At 35.3% G+C, this 17,245-nt stretch overlaps 1 protein-coding gene across 1 annotated transcript in view; it reads right to left on the bottom strand.

The window, feature by feature from the left end:
• The window catches only part of unc5db (unc-5 netrin receptor Db), a 205,417-nt gene that overhangs the window by 63,031 nt on the left and 125,141 nt on the right, over positions 1 to 17,245 (bottom strand). The window contains exon 2 of the mRNA XM_081364977.1: positions 3,234 to 3,449. Coding sequence (XP_081221103.1) covers positions 3,234 to 3,449 — 216 coding nt within the window. The remainder of the gene's footprint in view (positions 1 to 3,233; positions 3,450 to 17,245) is intronic.

Here is a 17,245-nt window from a genome sequence, read left to right as displayed (position 1 = left end):
GGCGTTTTCTTTTTTTGGTAATACAAAAGCAGAAATCCTCTAATAAAAGCACTGCTGAGTGTGTACCTATGACAGTTCCTGTAATTCAGCCTAAATTGCACTGGATATTATTGTAGCCGGCAAGTTGCCAAGGAAACATGAAATTAACTTTACAAAACAACATGAAAGCCGACTTCACAAATGGGCGATTCCACAGTTTCTGTCCACAAGGGGTGTAATGAACAATATAGATTGAATAATACCCAGTTGTTGTCATTTTTTTTTTTAGTTCACTATTTTGTTAAAGATAGATGTAAGAAATAATAAAGTTACTTTTATCCCACTAAGCCTTGGCATTATCGTGTAATGAGACTTTATTTTATTCAGAAATTGCGGATGTCAGGGTGGGACATTCAGTGCATTTGGATTTTTCCTAAGTCATTTCTTTCATTTCCTTAAATAAAATCCTGAATTTTGGCGCATAACATTTATTTTGGTGTGTCTTCTACAAAATACTACTACTAACACTGAAAGTATAATTCCCTTAATCCACCACGATGCAATGGAAACATTTACTAACGTTCGTTACACTTTCTGTCCAAGCAGTTACACATGTTAAACTATGATTCTAAAGGAAGCAGAGATATCATTTTTCCATGTAATTCTATCAGTAGCAAAACGATAAAAACATCTTGTGTGGGTTAAATTCTCAAATGCGTTGCTACATGATAAATTGTTAATAAATCGGGATAAAACAGAGGTCGAGATTTTCCGTACAAAAATCATAACGCTCGTACATTTTATTCTGACGCTGAATTTCCATCTCCTAATGTCTCAACGGTTCTCATGTCAGAAATAAGACTGTCTAGGTCACGGTCGCTCTGCGTGGGAGGAAGAGTTAACAGGATTTCACGGATTTCAACGAATGTGGGTAAGTTTGTGGATTCTGTCCAAAAGTTCACGAACATTAAAATGATACGAACGTGGTAAACTTTGGTTAAGTAAACATTAAATAGGATCATTGTGATGAGAAAGGATAAAAGAGTGTGCAAGTCGGATGATTGCGAGTGGTTTCGGGCCGAAAACGTTGTTCACCGTGAAAGAGCATGCATGAACGATGGTTTTATAGCCTGGTTAAAACCAGACCCTTCTCAGTTGAAACTGAGTGTAGGGTCTGGCGAAGCTATGTAGACAAATCATTTCCAAAGGGGCGTCACCAACCGACGTAGCTCAAAAAACCGACCAATAAGATCAATGAAGGAGATGACATATGCTTCGAGTGTTGTTCTTTGCTCCGGTTTTAACGAAAGCGGTAAGTTTAAATCGCTCAAAACAGAAGCGATAACTGATTCGTTTATATACTGTCTATGATTCGAACGAGTGATGTTACACGGCGGCATCCATCTTTGTAATGAAATCTCCTTCAGCGTCGCTGCGCTGTCGTCATCATGTAAATCCCTCCCCAAACGTTTCTGATTGGTGCCGCGATTTCGGCGGCACAGAAATGAGTTTGAATGGGCTCTTCTCCAGACTATCCTGGAGAGAGAATTAAAATTCGCCGGAAGTAGTCTGGGTTTTCCCAGGCTAGTGGTTTTATACATTTTGACAGATTCTGCACATCTTAGACGGAAATTTTGTCTGTCCAACTTCGAACGTTTTCTGCGTATTTTTTACTCAATAAGCTGTTCATGAAAGTCAACATCGTCAATGACATTTTTTGGTTTTGTTGTTTTTTGATGATTTTTTTTTTCTGTCCAATGTTCGTAAGAATCTGGCTTAGGCTGTCGAAGTTAACACGTTAATAGTGCGTTAACACAAGCTTACTTATGCCATTAGAATAAACTGTCGGCGTCAATCGCATAGGTTTTTAAACAACAGTGAACTGGGCATGTTAAGGAAATGGTATTATTTTGTATTACAGAGGCAATCTTGCAGGATTGTTTAATTTTTAAACATTAAATTTTCCGTCCACGTTACACACGTTATAACTTGCACACTTGTAGGGGTTCCTTTGTCTTCTACATTTGGCAAATAAATGTGAAAAATATACCTGTGGTATTTGTTAGTAATTTTGCTGGCTTTCAGTTTATGAACATACCAGACTCAAAAATGCACCTTTAAGTTTATAGAACAGATAATATTAGATGACCACCCTGCCTGCATGGAAGTCCTATTACCAGTTTTGTGAACCATACACAACGCATGACTCATAACTATACCAAATTAGGAACAAAACAAAACATGAACTGGGATTCAACCAGAATTTTATTAAACTGAATTAGATTAAGTACACTTTCTGCTTGAACTTGCACTGTTTTTCCGTCCATGTTACATACGTTAAATTTTACATCAACTCAACTTTGATCAAAGTTTACTAGTTTTACTAGTTTAAATTTATAAATTTCTAGATTTATCCTGCCTTTCACACAGCTGTACCCCAGGTTTTCTCAGGATGTTAACCTGAGGACAATGGCTTTCTCCATGAAGATTGATTTTGCAGGCTGTTGTCCTTGCAGTTAGGCCTAAACTGTGGAATCGCCCAAGTAGAGGTGGGGAAGAAGGAAAAAAAAATTATATGAGGTATTTTTTAGCAACATTTTTACAGTCATTTTTTTTAGAAAAAAAGATTTTCGGCGTATTGAAGCATTGGCCAGTGCACACTATTTCTTTTCAACCAACTGCACAAAGCACTGATGTCCAGTGATGCTGAATGAGAAACAAGTGAGTACTGTATTATATCACAGTTCTGAATCACAAGCATAAAGAATAGAAATGTTATTGTATCATGACATTTGTCAATATAGCATTGCATTGCCAAATCAAACCAACAGTGATCTTTATTCATTCACAAGAATATCACAATTAGCATCTAAATGTTTATAAATCTCTTCTTTGATACAGACTACCTGAGAAATAACCAGCTATAGTGTGAAGACAGCAATAAATTCTGAAGAAATTTATGGACTAAACATCACAAATTATATAGTAGTGAATAAAGTTAACACATTTTACCAACTGACCAATTAATTGTCCTTTTATCATATTTATTCCTTGCTGAATTATACAGATGGTATAAATACAGAGCAGAAAATCAAAGAGAAAAAAAAAGATTCACTGGGGAGCTAACAGGTCACAGATATAAGTGAATTTGAACTACAGATTAACCAATAGGCTTGCCTGGATATACATAACATATTCCTTGGAAAGAAATGATTAAGTAGGAGACAGTAGCAGTAAGATCATGTGTGTCTTACCAGTGTTTTGGTCCATGTACTCTTGTGAGGTATGTTGATTCTGATGGACCCATTCCCCGTTACATTTGAAGAAGATCTGCAGGGAAGGAGTTGCACGGCAGCGCAGCTTGATTGGGTTGTTTTTGACTATGTAAGCATCCTCAGGCTCTTGCAGGAAGTAGGGTAATGTCCCACCAACTGATGACAGGGAATCAGCAAGGGTATCACTGACAGCTCCTGTGAAATCAATGAAAGCATGGAAGAAATGAGCACATTTCTCCAGCACATTTATTAAGAATTTAAACTTATAAAATCTTAATTTTAGGACCATTTTTTAATTAATTAACATCACAGACACATCATTTATATGTGTGCCTAGTACTCACAATTATTTGATGAAATATCTTATCTAAATGTGGTCTGCATTTCATTCTACTTCAGGTTTGGAAATATGGTGTTTTTTCCTCTGGGGAATGTTCTTAGCTTCCCATTGATTTTAAACTGTGTGCCAAAGAGACAATTGCACTAAAACAATTCGAGCCATTTTCTACTTTAAAAACGCATTAGGTTTCCCTGAGTGCTTTTGTGATGAAAAGAATAAAAGAATTAGTGATGGAAGAGGGTGCGACTGATTGCTTTGTGTTTGACTGATGAGCTAAAATGCACCTCGGTGCAGAAGAAAGTGAGAAAGCTTTTCCTTAGGCCAAGTGTTTGTTTTATTTTTCTTTCTTTCTGCTACCATTCTCTTTAAAAGGAAGGAAGAATTAAAACTGTAGAAAAACCAATATAGAAGAAGAAAAATAAAACAGGTTAAGGGGTGTTGATGATAGAGGGAAGAAAACAGGATTTTATGTAGAGATATTTTACATCCATGCTATTTTAATAATAGTAATTGCACACACATCCCTTGGACTCTGGAATAAAACTCGCCACTTTTGGGATACCGGCTGTAAAGGGTTGAATACTGCAAAGTCTGTCAGATGTGTAAAGTCCCATGAAAGTCATTAAACAATCAGCTAATTCAACTCTGCCCACTGAAATCTAATGGTCTTTCATTCTATACCACCTCCGACATTTGCTGTCATTTGAAATGGATTGGAATTTATGGAATTTAGGCAAAAACACACACACTGGGTTTCCATGTTTTGATGCATCCAACGTGAATGAAATGCCCACTCTCAGTTTTCTATATTTTACAAAAGCACAAAGATTTTTGTTATTGTGAGTGTACACAAATAAAAGTAGACCTTTTATAGTTTTGAATGTTGTGTTTACTCTTATCTGTATGACCAAAAATTAGCGAGTATTTTAAGTTATTTCCAGTTTTATCTAGAAAAAATGCAAGTGATCGCGCCGGCACCTCCAGGTTAGTATGCATGAACACTTAGATATGCAACAATAACTGTGCACATTTATACAGGTTACCATTAGAGCGAGCAGCCATGTAAAGTGGCAAACATTAGGCTATTATGTACATGGTTTAAATTATAAGCCATAGTTAGGTTGATGAATTATAGGTGAACGTTTGCATTTCTTGCCCGACATATTATAGTTACTTCATGATCTGTCTTTCATGGACTGCATGACTTCGCCACTTCCTGTGGATTTGTTTTTCTGCGTCTAACTGACTAATTAAAATATGGTCAACTAAGCCTGTTCTCATAGACTAACATTTGGTCAACTATTAGGGGCAACCCTAATTTTTACATTTTTATTTTTATATTTTACATTCCTCATGGGGACCAAAAAATTACCCCACAAAGTCAAAGATTTATTTTATTGCCATCCTTCTGGGTTCCTCACAAATGCAGTTTAGTTACATACTATTTCAGATTCTATTTTATTACTTTAGATGCTGCAAGAGAACAGATTTTTAAGAAATTAATACTTTTATTCACCAAAGATGCATTAAATTGATCAAAAATGACAAAGAAATTTATAATGCTTACAAAATATTTAAATTTCAAATAAATGTTGTTCCTTTGAACTTTCTATTCAAAGAATCCTGGAAAAAAAAAAGTGTTTCCACAAAAATATTAAGCAGCACAACTCTTTTCACCATTTATGGTATGAAATGTTTCTATGAATACTAAATCAGCATATTATAATGATTTCTGAAGGCTGCGACAGTTGTTTTAATATGTAATATTTCACAATCTAATTGTGTTTTTGATCAAATAAATGCAGACTGAAAGATCATTATTAAAAAATCTCCAATAATCATTTGATAACTATAGTACAGACTATAATCATGCACCCCTAAGTGCAACCAAATTTATGTAAATGAGCATTGTGTAGACTAGCATTGGAAGTCCAGACAGCAAAGCACCACCTCATACAGTTAGATACCACTGTCTGGACGGCTACTATAATAACCCAACAGCGTGAATGGCCCGGTGACCTTCCAGCGATTTAATTGCAGTCAATGTGAATAGCACTCAAGCGTCATCTCTCTAGCTTGTTTGTGAGAAATTTAGTGTTACAATTGCCCCTGGTCTCTACTACTTAACTTCAATCTTTAGACAAACGCACTGTGATTAAGAGAAAAGCAGAGAGCACCATTCCCCTCTCATCTTACATGATTTTCTTGACAAGCTTTCCTGAGGGGCAAAAATAAAAAAAATAAAAAAAAGAGTGGACATGTTAATTATGTATAAAATTAAACATGCCAAACAGTATTTAACCTCCAATTAAAAAACATTCGTTGTTGAATGCTCTTTTGCTGTGTATTGAAAAACAGCTTGAATATGCACGAGAAGTATGACATTATTCAGAGACAGAGTTATATTCCTAGGAGTGTGATACCTAGTTCACGGTGAAGTGCATTCAGATATTTGCAGAATCACCAAGTGGAAAAGCACAGTCACACAAGGGATGTCAGGAGAATGTCACAGATCACCCCATGCCATGGGTAAGGAGGCAAAAGCAGGAAATATTAGATGCACAATATTACAGTGGGTTTCAAAGTTCAAGGTACAAAATATGGAGCTCACTCTAAATAATTCAAAAATGAAATGTTACTCTTCCTCTGCAGATGTTTGCTGGCAGTCTCATAGTGGGAAGGAATTTGTCTTGGTTGCACAGATTCACTAGGGGGAGGGGAAAACCACACAATTACATCAGTTTTTAAAGCATATTTGACTTCAGATCCTTCGTGAATTCTGGATGTTTTTGACCCCTGTGACTAAAATTGAGAGGGTGAAATCTTTGATGTCAAAATCAGTTCACAGCTGTTATTTATTCAGTTCAGTATGGGGGTGATAACAGTTCAAAATTCTGGAAAGTATCACATTCACAGTTCAATTTATTTATTTATTTTCTCTATGCATATAGACCACTGCCTAAAGCTTGTTTTGAAAGACAAATGGATTTTAACAGAACAGGCCTGAAGCTTCAATCACACCAGTTCCCCTACATTGTGTAAAAATGTGAATATCCACTGCATTTTGCTCCCAAGTGAAAGAGAAAGAGGAACACAATCGTGCTGTGCAGTGTTGCAGATAGGTGGGTGACAAGAGCTGAATACGGCGACATCACTTCTAGGGTTGGGCGGTATTACGGTAATATCGGATACCGCGGGATCTTAAAATAGCACCGGTATCAGTTTCAATACCGTCATTACCGGCACTTATATAGCCTATAATATATATAATTTATTTATTGGCTAAAAAATGCTTATGTGTGGTTGCAGTTTGGCAATATTTCTGGTTCCAACCGAATGAGAAGGGAGAGGCGGTAAATACTGATGAGGCAATTTGTAAATTGTTCCATAAAAAGGTGACCGCGAGAGATGTAAACACCTCTAACCTAATGTCGCATCTCCGAAACTACCACCCACTCACTGCTGCCAGGATGCATTTTGTTCTCGAGTTCATTAAATAAGCGCGTTGTTTCGTATTGGTTAAAATATTATAATGTTATTTTTTCCATCTTTCTTGATTATGAAAAGTGAACAGCACAAATAAGATGGGATGCATCGGGAGTCAGACGATTTGACCACTTCAATAAATTTCGTTTTGTAAAAGGCCTCTTTAAAACGAATTTCGTTTTGTATAAATTCTATCTTAATTTTAATAAATTTTTCATCAACCAATTGCCTATATATTTAATATAATCATGACATGATGGGCGATGGCATGCCGCGGTCACTTTAACCGAAACTTGGAGATGGCGATCGTCAATTTCTTTAAACAAAACAATTCAAAACGAAAAGAAATATAGGGTAGCCTACTCTCTGATTAATCCATGATGTGCATTTCTCTCTATGGCGTTCACAGAGATGGCGATCGTCAATTTCTCAAAACGAAAAGACAAAGGCCACTCTGATTATTTAATCCATGATGTGCATTTCTCTCTAGGCGCGTTCATACGGAGATGTGATCATCAATTTCAGCAAACGAAACCATACAAACCGAAAAGAAATAGACTAGCCTACTCTCTGTAATCCATGATGTGCATTTCTCTCTATCGTTCACTATGGAGATGGTGATCGTCAATTTCTTTAAACGAAACAATTCAAAACGAAAAGAAATATAGTCTGATTAATCAATGATGTGCATTTCTCTCTATATGCGCGCTCACTACAGAGATGGCGATCGTCAACTTCCACCTTTACAGAAAAGTTTTATTAAAAATCAAATGGACACGCGTCACCGGATTACAAAGGCACTTCTTGCTTGTTGCACGCACACAGTATTATGTTGAATAATGGTGGGCTCGGGCTCATAATAACAGTTAATGCCGTCGACCGGACTCAGACACAACGTGCACGGCTTGATTTTTTTTTTTTTTTTTTTGCCCGATCTGGCATTCAGTTTCTGAACTGTGTAGGCACAAACCAACAGTTTGGTGACGCCGTCTGAGCCCATTATGTCATCATTTTTAATTAGTCACGGTAATACCGTATACCCCGGTAAAATTGGGAGGGGGTTTGACGGTATCAAAATTCGAATACCGCCCAAGCCTAATCACTTCCCTCCGCTACAGAGGGTCGATGGTAGAAAAGGCAGCCACAGCCTTTGGACAGAATTCATTATTCTTCCTAGAATTTGTCTGGATCTGCCACTACAAAACCGAGTGCATCGCTATATTAGCTTGTTTCATGCAAATGTCTACCCTGCACGTCACTTGGTATATCTCAAATTTAAATGGTTCCAGTTAATTTAGTATTAGAAGTACAATTTCCTGTGAGTAGTCTGATCCTTTCTATACCAGCACAAACACACTTTTTCCCCATATCTGTTGCTCAAATTTTAGTGATGAATAGAAGGAATAACCTGAAATTACTCCTGATCTATCTGCTGCTGTAAAGAGAGCCTAAACTTTAATTTACCCAAACTGCCTTGCAATGAATTAAACATGAATCATACACAGTATCAAGCACTAAACTAGATATGAGAACATTTTGAAAGATTTAAATGCCATATTCATTTTATGTTTTTGACCTCTTGCTCTGTCATCTAAATGCAAACGTCTATTGATCTGTACAAACTGCTACTGTACCATCAATTTATTAGTAGAGCAGAAGAGCGGCTTAAAATGCTATTTTACATTATGGGCCAATGGGTGAATATGCAAGATCACTTTGTACTTTGACTTTGTCACTATTATATTTAAGCAATAACGAGATTAATTACTATTGACCAGTCACGAGCAAACCTGCATGTATGCTGGTTCAGCGATGGAAGGGAAGGCGTTTTAAAGGGATAGTTCATTATTCATTATAGTTTCAAATTCTGTCATTTGCATTCTCTCAATGTTGTTTCTGTGTGCTTTTATTTATTTAAATAAAATGAAAAACAAAACAAAGAGGAGTCTTCATTCAGCTCGTTTTCACTGTTTTCATAGTGACCTTGTTACATTCAAAAAAATTACAGACACTAAAAAAAACAAAACTCATAAAAGTATGTTGATATTACTTGTGCACTATAGCACATACAGTACTGTGCAAAAGTCTTAGGCATTTTAATAGCCAGGATTAGACCTTAGTTCAATTAGGACATTTATGTATCTTTTTAATCATTCCTTAGAAAAACACTACAGGTGTGGATCTTGAGACAAAACAAAGGCACTGACATATATTAAGATTAATGCAAGTTGCTTTCAGTTAAAACAGCTCAAACATGCATTTTAGTCTGGGCTTAAGCCTTGACTGTGAAACCGGGGGATGAAGTCCTAAAATTTAAGTCAGAAATAACAGCAAAGACCAAAAATCGACTCGTTTTCACTTGGTTGATCAAGGTAATAAACTTATTTATTTAAATTAATTTAAAGGACAAGTTCGGTATTTTACACTTAAAGGAGAACTCCGGTCAATTTTAACATTGAGCTCATTTTATTGTACATTTGGAGTGCTGTCAATACAGAGAACAACTACAAAAATCGGTGTTGCCTACACCGAGTTATTCTATTTTTAAAATTTGCACCCTGTTGACTTCAATGGGGCAAGTACTAAACCTGCTTTTAGGCTCTTAACATCCTTGATGTGTCATTACAAGTGCACAGAAAATGTGAGTGATTCCTTCTGAGTGAACACGAGTGGATCTGACTGCAGTAGATGTGAAAGATATGTATAAAAATGATGTTATTTAAGCCAGCGCAAATACCTGTTTACATCCTGTTTTTCGGTTGAAGTCCAAAGTAGTCGATTGCCGAGTTCACGCGCATAGGTTTAGTACCTATGATCACGCGCGTGAACTCGACAATCGACTACTTTGGACTTCAACCGAAAAACAGGATGTAAACAGGTATTTGCGCTGGCTTAAATAACATCATTTTTATACATATCTTTCACATCTACTGCAGTCAGATCCACTCGTGTTCACTCAGAAGGAATCACTCACATTTTCTGTGCACTTGTAATGACACATCAAGGATGTTAAGAGCCTAAAAGCAGGTTTAGTACTTGCCCCATTGAAGTCAACAGGGTGCAAATTTTAAAAATAGAATAACTCGGTGTAGGCAACACCGATTTTTGTCGTTGTTCTCTGTATTGACAGCACTCCAAATGTACAAAAAAATGAGCTCAATGTTAAAATTGACCGGAGTTCTCCTTTAAAGCCCTGTTTACAGATCGTTTCTGATGAAATAGTACGGTTAAGATAAAATTTTGGACAAATGCTGCTGTCCCGAGAATTTTAGGTTTCTTTCGCTTTCCCCCCCACCAGTAGAATAGGTGTATAGGTGAACAGCGAAAGCGAAAGAAACCTAAAATTCTCGGGACAGCAGCATTTGTCCAAAATTTTATCTTAACCGTTCTATTTCATCAGAAACGATCTGTAAACAGGGCTTTAAGTGTAAAATACCGAACTTGTCCTATGAATCAGAGTTTAACTCACTCAATCAGTGATCCAGTCACAGAAGTTCGACTTTTTAACATCTCTATTATCTATTATCAGTAAATAAGAATTAAAAAAATTCTGACATAAAACTTTGCATGACTTTTGCTAGTTTCTTAAATGTTTGTATTTTATATGTGAAAACAACATGAGGGTGGGTAAATAATATGTGAACTATCCCTTTATCTTCTAGGAAAATTTAATCAACACCAAGTTCAGCAGCAAGACAACAGTACAGTTGGCCATCATAAAATACACCTATTATAAACACCTTCCTTCCCATGTGCAGATTCAATGATGAACAGCAATGAAGTATAAAATAATGAAAAGGAGGTGTGGAGGTTAATGGGGCCTTGCATACATCCAACTAGGTTCGAGTTCACACTGATTCCCAGAGTGCTAATTGTTGGCCTTATCCTTTTAGCAATGCCTGCACACTTACTGCAATAAAAGGTAATGGATGCATTCTGGCTGCTCCTCCTATGATAAATTAGCATAAACGCAAGTCCTAATAACTAACAAGCAAGCCACAAATAAGGCAATCATTTACTCATGCTAGTAAATTTTACTACAACCTCTGGAAAGAAGGTCCACAGCTTGTCCAATAGTTAGCAGGCAGAGGTAGAGAGGTATATAATATAGGTAATTCAGGCTATTCAAATAATGATGTGCGTTTCAGTAAAGACTGCAAAAACTGCATAATGATATGTGTTTATCACACTCTTACAAAAACTGCAAACCATGCGGCGGCATCACACCAGCTCCCCAGAGTTATTTTTTTTTAATAATGTGTATTTTGTGCACTTCTCGCTTTCAACTCAACTGTCAGTTCATTAAATGCAGTATAATATGCTCTGTTATAATTGTTAAATCGTGGCCTTGTCTGTCTTTAGTGAGATTTATCATTTAAGTTAGGGCTGCACGATTAATCGAAATGAAACCGCACGCGATTTGGCAAAGGCTGCGATTATTTTATGTGCAGCTTGCCAGTGCAGCACGACTCTCTGTGGTGAGTAGTGAATGCTGCTCCATCTGAAAGCAAGAGGGCGCTCTCGCGCAGACACTCCAAATATGCCCCACAGAAGTAAATAATGCAGGTCATTCCAGGAAATCCCAATGGCCATCAAGAGGTTCGTAAATCTTTTTTTTTTTTTTTTTTTCAATTACAGACATTTCAAGTACAATGCAAAAAAAAAAATTAATTAATACAAGGCATTGTAAATACAGTTCAGAATGTATAAAACTAAGAATAACAACTAAAGTATAAAATGAACATGTATGTAAAAAACGATAGTAATAAAATACAGAAATTAAAGTTTATAATATCAGGGCAGTTATATGTATTATTTTTATAAGCTTTTTGTTTTGTGATCTCATGTTTGAAAGAGTTTCAAAGTATATTGTGAGATCGGTCTCATAAAAGGTAATATAGGACGGCTTCTTTTGAGTTATTTTTGTCTTATGAATATAAAACTTCGCCAAAATTAAGAGATTAATGACATAATTTTGTTTTTCAGAAAAATATGGGTTTTGAAAACAAAGTAAAATGTCATGAGATTCTAAATTAAGAGATCTGTTTAATTTGTTCGTCATGTCTATTTTAAAGTCAGTCCAAAAAGAAATAGAAAAAGGGCAATACAAAAATAAATGTTCAATATCTTCAAGTGATGTGTTACAAAAAGTACATTTATCACAAACAGTATGAATATATCTACTAATGTCTGCATTTACAAGATAACATCTATGAATAATTTTGTACATTACTTCTTTTACTTTATTAGAAATAACACAATTATAGGGTAATGTCCAAATGCTGTGCCAAGATATACAATAAGGTTTAAGCCATTTTGATTTACATGGAGGACTGGATCCAACATTAAAGGAATTTCTTATAAAATTGTTATTAAAACCTTTATCAAATAAGGAGAGACCATTTACAAAAAGTTGAGGATTTTGTAAGGTTGCATGTCTGAGAATTTGGTTATTATTATTATGCCATTAGGGATAGCCTTAATTACTTTGTTTCTTTTTCATTTACAAATAAACCATATTTTGAAATAAAACTAGGGTGCGTGTAAAATTGCCCATTCTTGTCAATAAGCTGGTTTACAATTAAAATGTGTCAAACCCAATTCTCCATGTACAATGACTTCTTATTATGAATTATATTACCCTTGTTCCATATAAAACACCTGCTAGGAGAAAAATTGTGTTTGTACAAAAGTGACCAGAACTTGTTTGTGATAAATGGCCAAAGCAATTGGAAGTTTACCAGATATATAAGGACACTGCAAACAATTAAAACAATTTAATCCCCCAAGTCTTTCAAATAAAAAATATGGGACGATATTTAATATACTTGTTTGATTTTTTTAAAAAGTTTTTAAGCCAATTAATTTTTAGAATTTGGTTGAAAATAGTAAAATTAAGAACATTTAACCCACCATCAGATAATGGGCTTTATGCATATTGTCGTGTCATCAGAAAGTTGCGATATTTTAATTTGTCTTTCATGAATTTCAATTCCTTTAAAGGAGTGTTGGTTTATTACTTAACGCTTGAGCTACAACTAAAAAAAGGAATGCAGAAATTGGGCTGCCTTGTCGGATGCCTTGGTTTATTTCTAATCTGGGAGATGTTCCGTTAGCAAGTTTAATAGAGCTATTACTACCATAGTACATAGTTTTTACACTTTTTATTAAATATTCCCCGAAACCAAAGAGTTTTAAGGAATCAAATATAAACTTATGGCTTACTGTATCAAAAGCTTTTAATCTAGCTTTTTATCTAAAATCTAAAAAAAGTATTAAAGGGTCTCCATTTAGTAAATTGCTATATTGTACTAAATCAATAACTAAATGAATATTAGAGGAAATATGGCGTCCTTTCATGAATCCACATTGAGTTTCATCAATTATCTAATTTAAAGCATTTTTCATACGTTTTGCAAAAACTGCTGCCATTATTTTATAATCACTATTTAATAATTATATAGGTCGCCAATTTTCTAATAATAGTTTATCTTTTTGAGGTTTAGGGATCAATGTGATAACACTTTGTCTGAGTGATGTAGGTAAGGATCCCTTGTTGATGGCCTCCTCATTTACTGCTAACAAGAATTTAGACATCGTCTATAAAAGCTTTATAGAATTCATTAAAATTATTAAAATTTACTTTCTAAAGATAGCATCTTTGTATTTCTAATTGTTTTAAGAAGAATTTAATTATCTTGAATAGAGGCTCGTAAATGCTTCTCATCTTTGGAAAGATGTTTGAAGTGTGTTGCTTTTTCAAATGCACGTTATAAGCGACTCAAACTCACAGTGCTTTCAGATGGAGCAGCATTTACAGAGCCGTACATCAATGACAAGCTGCGCATAAATAAAATAATAATAATAAAAAACAATCGCAGCCTTTGTGATTTCATAATTGCGATAAGCCTACTCGATTTAGGCGCGATTTCATGTTAATTGCGATTAATCGTGCAGCCCCAATTGAATGACTTTTTGATTCTCTCCATGGTTTGCTGGATTTCTGTTCTAACAATATCATATCCTCCATGATATAATGGAGGTTAGACTATTTTGTACAGCTAATTCTAGTTGAATTATTAGTCTGATTCATAAAATGGAGCTTACTTGTCATATTTTCCTGCTAATTTCTTGATCTTAATCTCTTTCACCCACATAAAATAGACTAATTATCAAAAACAATTGAAATGATGTAAAATACCTTTTTTTTTTTTTTTAAGCGATCCATTTTTTAAATAAATAAACATTTTTTTAAATAAATAAACAACTGCTTATTTAATTGATTTTAATGGATTTCGGAAGGATCATGTGACATTGAAGACTGGAGTAATGGCTACTGAAAATTCAGCTTTGCCATGACAGGAATAAATTACATTTTAAAATATAATAAAAGAGAATGCAGTTATTTTAAATTGTAATAATATTTCACAATACTGTTACCTACACATGACCTTTTTACTGTATTTTTTATTTAAAAAAATGCAGTCTAGGTGAGCATAAGAGACTTGTTTCAAAAACATGAAAAAATGACCCCTAACTTTTCAATGATATGTATGCTCATTTAAAAAAGAAACTAAATGAATCCTTTGAATTAAAAAAAAGAAAAAGAAAAATATTTAGATGTCTTTATAACAACCAAAATGTTTCACAGTGTTTCTGTCAGGCTGATGTTGTTAACCATGCCTGAATTCAGTCATTACGAGTCAGTGCAACACTAAACCTCTCATTCTAATAATTTTAAAGCACATTTCCAAATAGCTCATAATGTGTCAGCAGCAATTCCCATGCCAGCTATTTTGGCCTCTCCAGCTTCCTGTAATGAAAGTGCATGGAAAGCAGCTTGGCTGGTGGATGTGGGTAACATGGAAATGCATTTGACACATCAGTCTTCATCACCAAGCACCCACTTGATGTAGTTACACATCACGGTTTCAGCACATGCACCAAAAGCCCCTGCCCTTTAAAACCATGCACTTTACTTTCTCACCCAAGCCTCTCATGGATTTCAGAAAAGGGTTTGACATGAGAGGAGGAGAGGAGGAGGGTGTGTGTACAAGTGAGGATGGGGGGGTTATATGGTGAGTTATATTGGATTTCAGCAAGCTTAGAATTTTAAGGCAGAAGTGTCAGAAAGAGTCAAGATAATCCCAGCTGGGTGAAAGGATGAGAGTGAGAGAAAGGAAGTGTGACAGAAAGTGAGAAAGCGTTTAAAAGGGAAGGAGGCTTTTGGGTTATAATTGATGTCTCAAATATCCCTACTGTTTCATTTAACTAGATTCAATAGTTTCATTCATGCTATATCAATCACACATTCACGCACTGTCTACAGGGGTCAAGGCAAATGTGTAAAGTTTAATAATAAATAAAGAATTTACTTTATTTACTTATATAATAGTACTATTAAAATGATTCATTGTTAGTTTCATAACAAAAAAGTCCAATGTTTCCAATACAGATATAACAGTGATGTTCATTAAATCCAGGAATAAGGTGAAAATAAGTACACAGAAATCACATTAAATTATGACTGAACTATTCCTTTAAAATATAAGCAGCATTCATTTTATTTGTTGGTATTTCCTTTACCAGTTGGTGGAGTGTTCTCAAACTGCTCAAGTGCCCTCCAGGAGGAGAAAGATATGAAAAAATCAAGTTTTCATTTTAATTAAACAAAGCAATGCTAAGATACCAGCTCATTCTCAATTGGCGTCCTCGTTGCCAAATTTGTTGATGCGCTACACATGAATAGTTGGCGTCCTCGTTGCCAAATTTGTTGATGCGCTACACATGAATAGTTTGGTAAAACAAAAATCTTAACCGGCAAGATGTATGCTGTAGGGCATGTCAAAAAAAATAAGTGTTTGACAATTTCAAAACTGTGAAAAAATCTAGCTGGGCAGATACTGACTGTATCTAGTTGGGTGGAAATACCACAAGGATCACTGAACCTAGCATGAACCAAGGAATCGTGGAAGAACTTATATCTTTTGATATCCACAAAATATGTACATGAAAATGTAAATGGTTGGTGGTGCTAGATAGATGGTTTGAGATTGAGACTCCAGATGGATAGATTAAGTTCTATGGGCCAATAGTCTCTCAGCCAGCAGAATATTACAGAAAACCAACAGAAACAATACCAAAGGTGTCGTCCAACATCAGGAGACAAAGAGCAGGGTCGGAAAAAAAACATTATGGAATTGTTTGGAAAATAGAGATCCTGTTAACATAAATTAATTGAGGGACCCAGTGGGCTTTGATTTGAAGAAGATCTTTAGAGCAACATGACATTTCACGTCACTCTATGCATCTAACCTCAACAAACTTTCTGGCTTATTACCACTGAAGAAATATGCTTTCATGGTAATTAACATCACACTCATGCTGAAATTGGTGATCCTCTCATGCTTAGATGAGAGACACTTCATTTCCATTTTGATAAGTATCAACATTTTCAGCTGGTTTCTGGTCAGACCATGACAACATCTTAGGAAACTGAACTGAACTACAACTATCAAAAGCACCACAGCCAAACCATATAATACAAACTGGGACTAAACGGGAGTTAAACTGAGCAAAAGATGGAGTAAACCTTATGTCCAAAAATAACTTAAAATTCAGCCCAGACAGGGATTTTAAAAAAGTTTTAAGTTTTCACAATTTTATATGTGAGTTGAGAAGTGATTGTAAGAGCTCTGTCAACCATCTACTGTCCTGCATCCTTCACTAATGTGACAAGGAACAAAAAGGTTGCGACTGCAATAAGATGACTGCGATGAGCACATGGGCCTTGAGGACGAGGCTGACATGCTGTCTCTGCATGTTACTGATGGTAAAAGCAGAAAGCTGTCGAATGCTACTAGATCATGTCACTTGTCAATACATACATTTTTTATAGCAAGTGGCGACCAAATGACAGGATGAACCTGTTGGTGACATGTTTGATGAAGGGCATAGATTAGATTTAGAGGCTAATATAGGAAGAGAAAAAACAGACTCAGCTCTTACAAACTATACAATCCACAGAACAAAGACCAATAGTTGCACACTTATACAGTAAGCTTTAAAGTTCCCCTGTGGTGAAAATCAAGCTTTTAATGTTGTGTATATGTCTATGTATGTGGTGTTTTTAATATGCTTTAAAACAAACCATATGCAAATTTAT

Source organism: Scardinius erythrophthalmus (assembly GCF_964197995.2).
Source record: "Scardinius erythrophthalmus genome assembly, chromosome: 5".
Classification (NCBI taxonomy): Eukaryota; Metazoa; Chordata; class Actinopteri; order Cypriniformes; family Leuciscidae; genus Scardinius; species Scardinius erythrophthalmus.
Note: the sequence above shows the minus strand (reverse complement) of the source record. Positions and strands in the feature narration are given on the sequence as shown.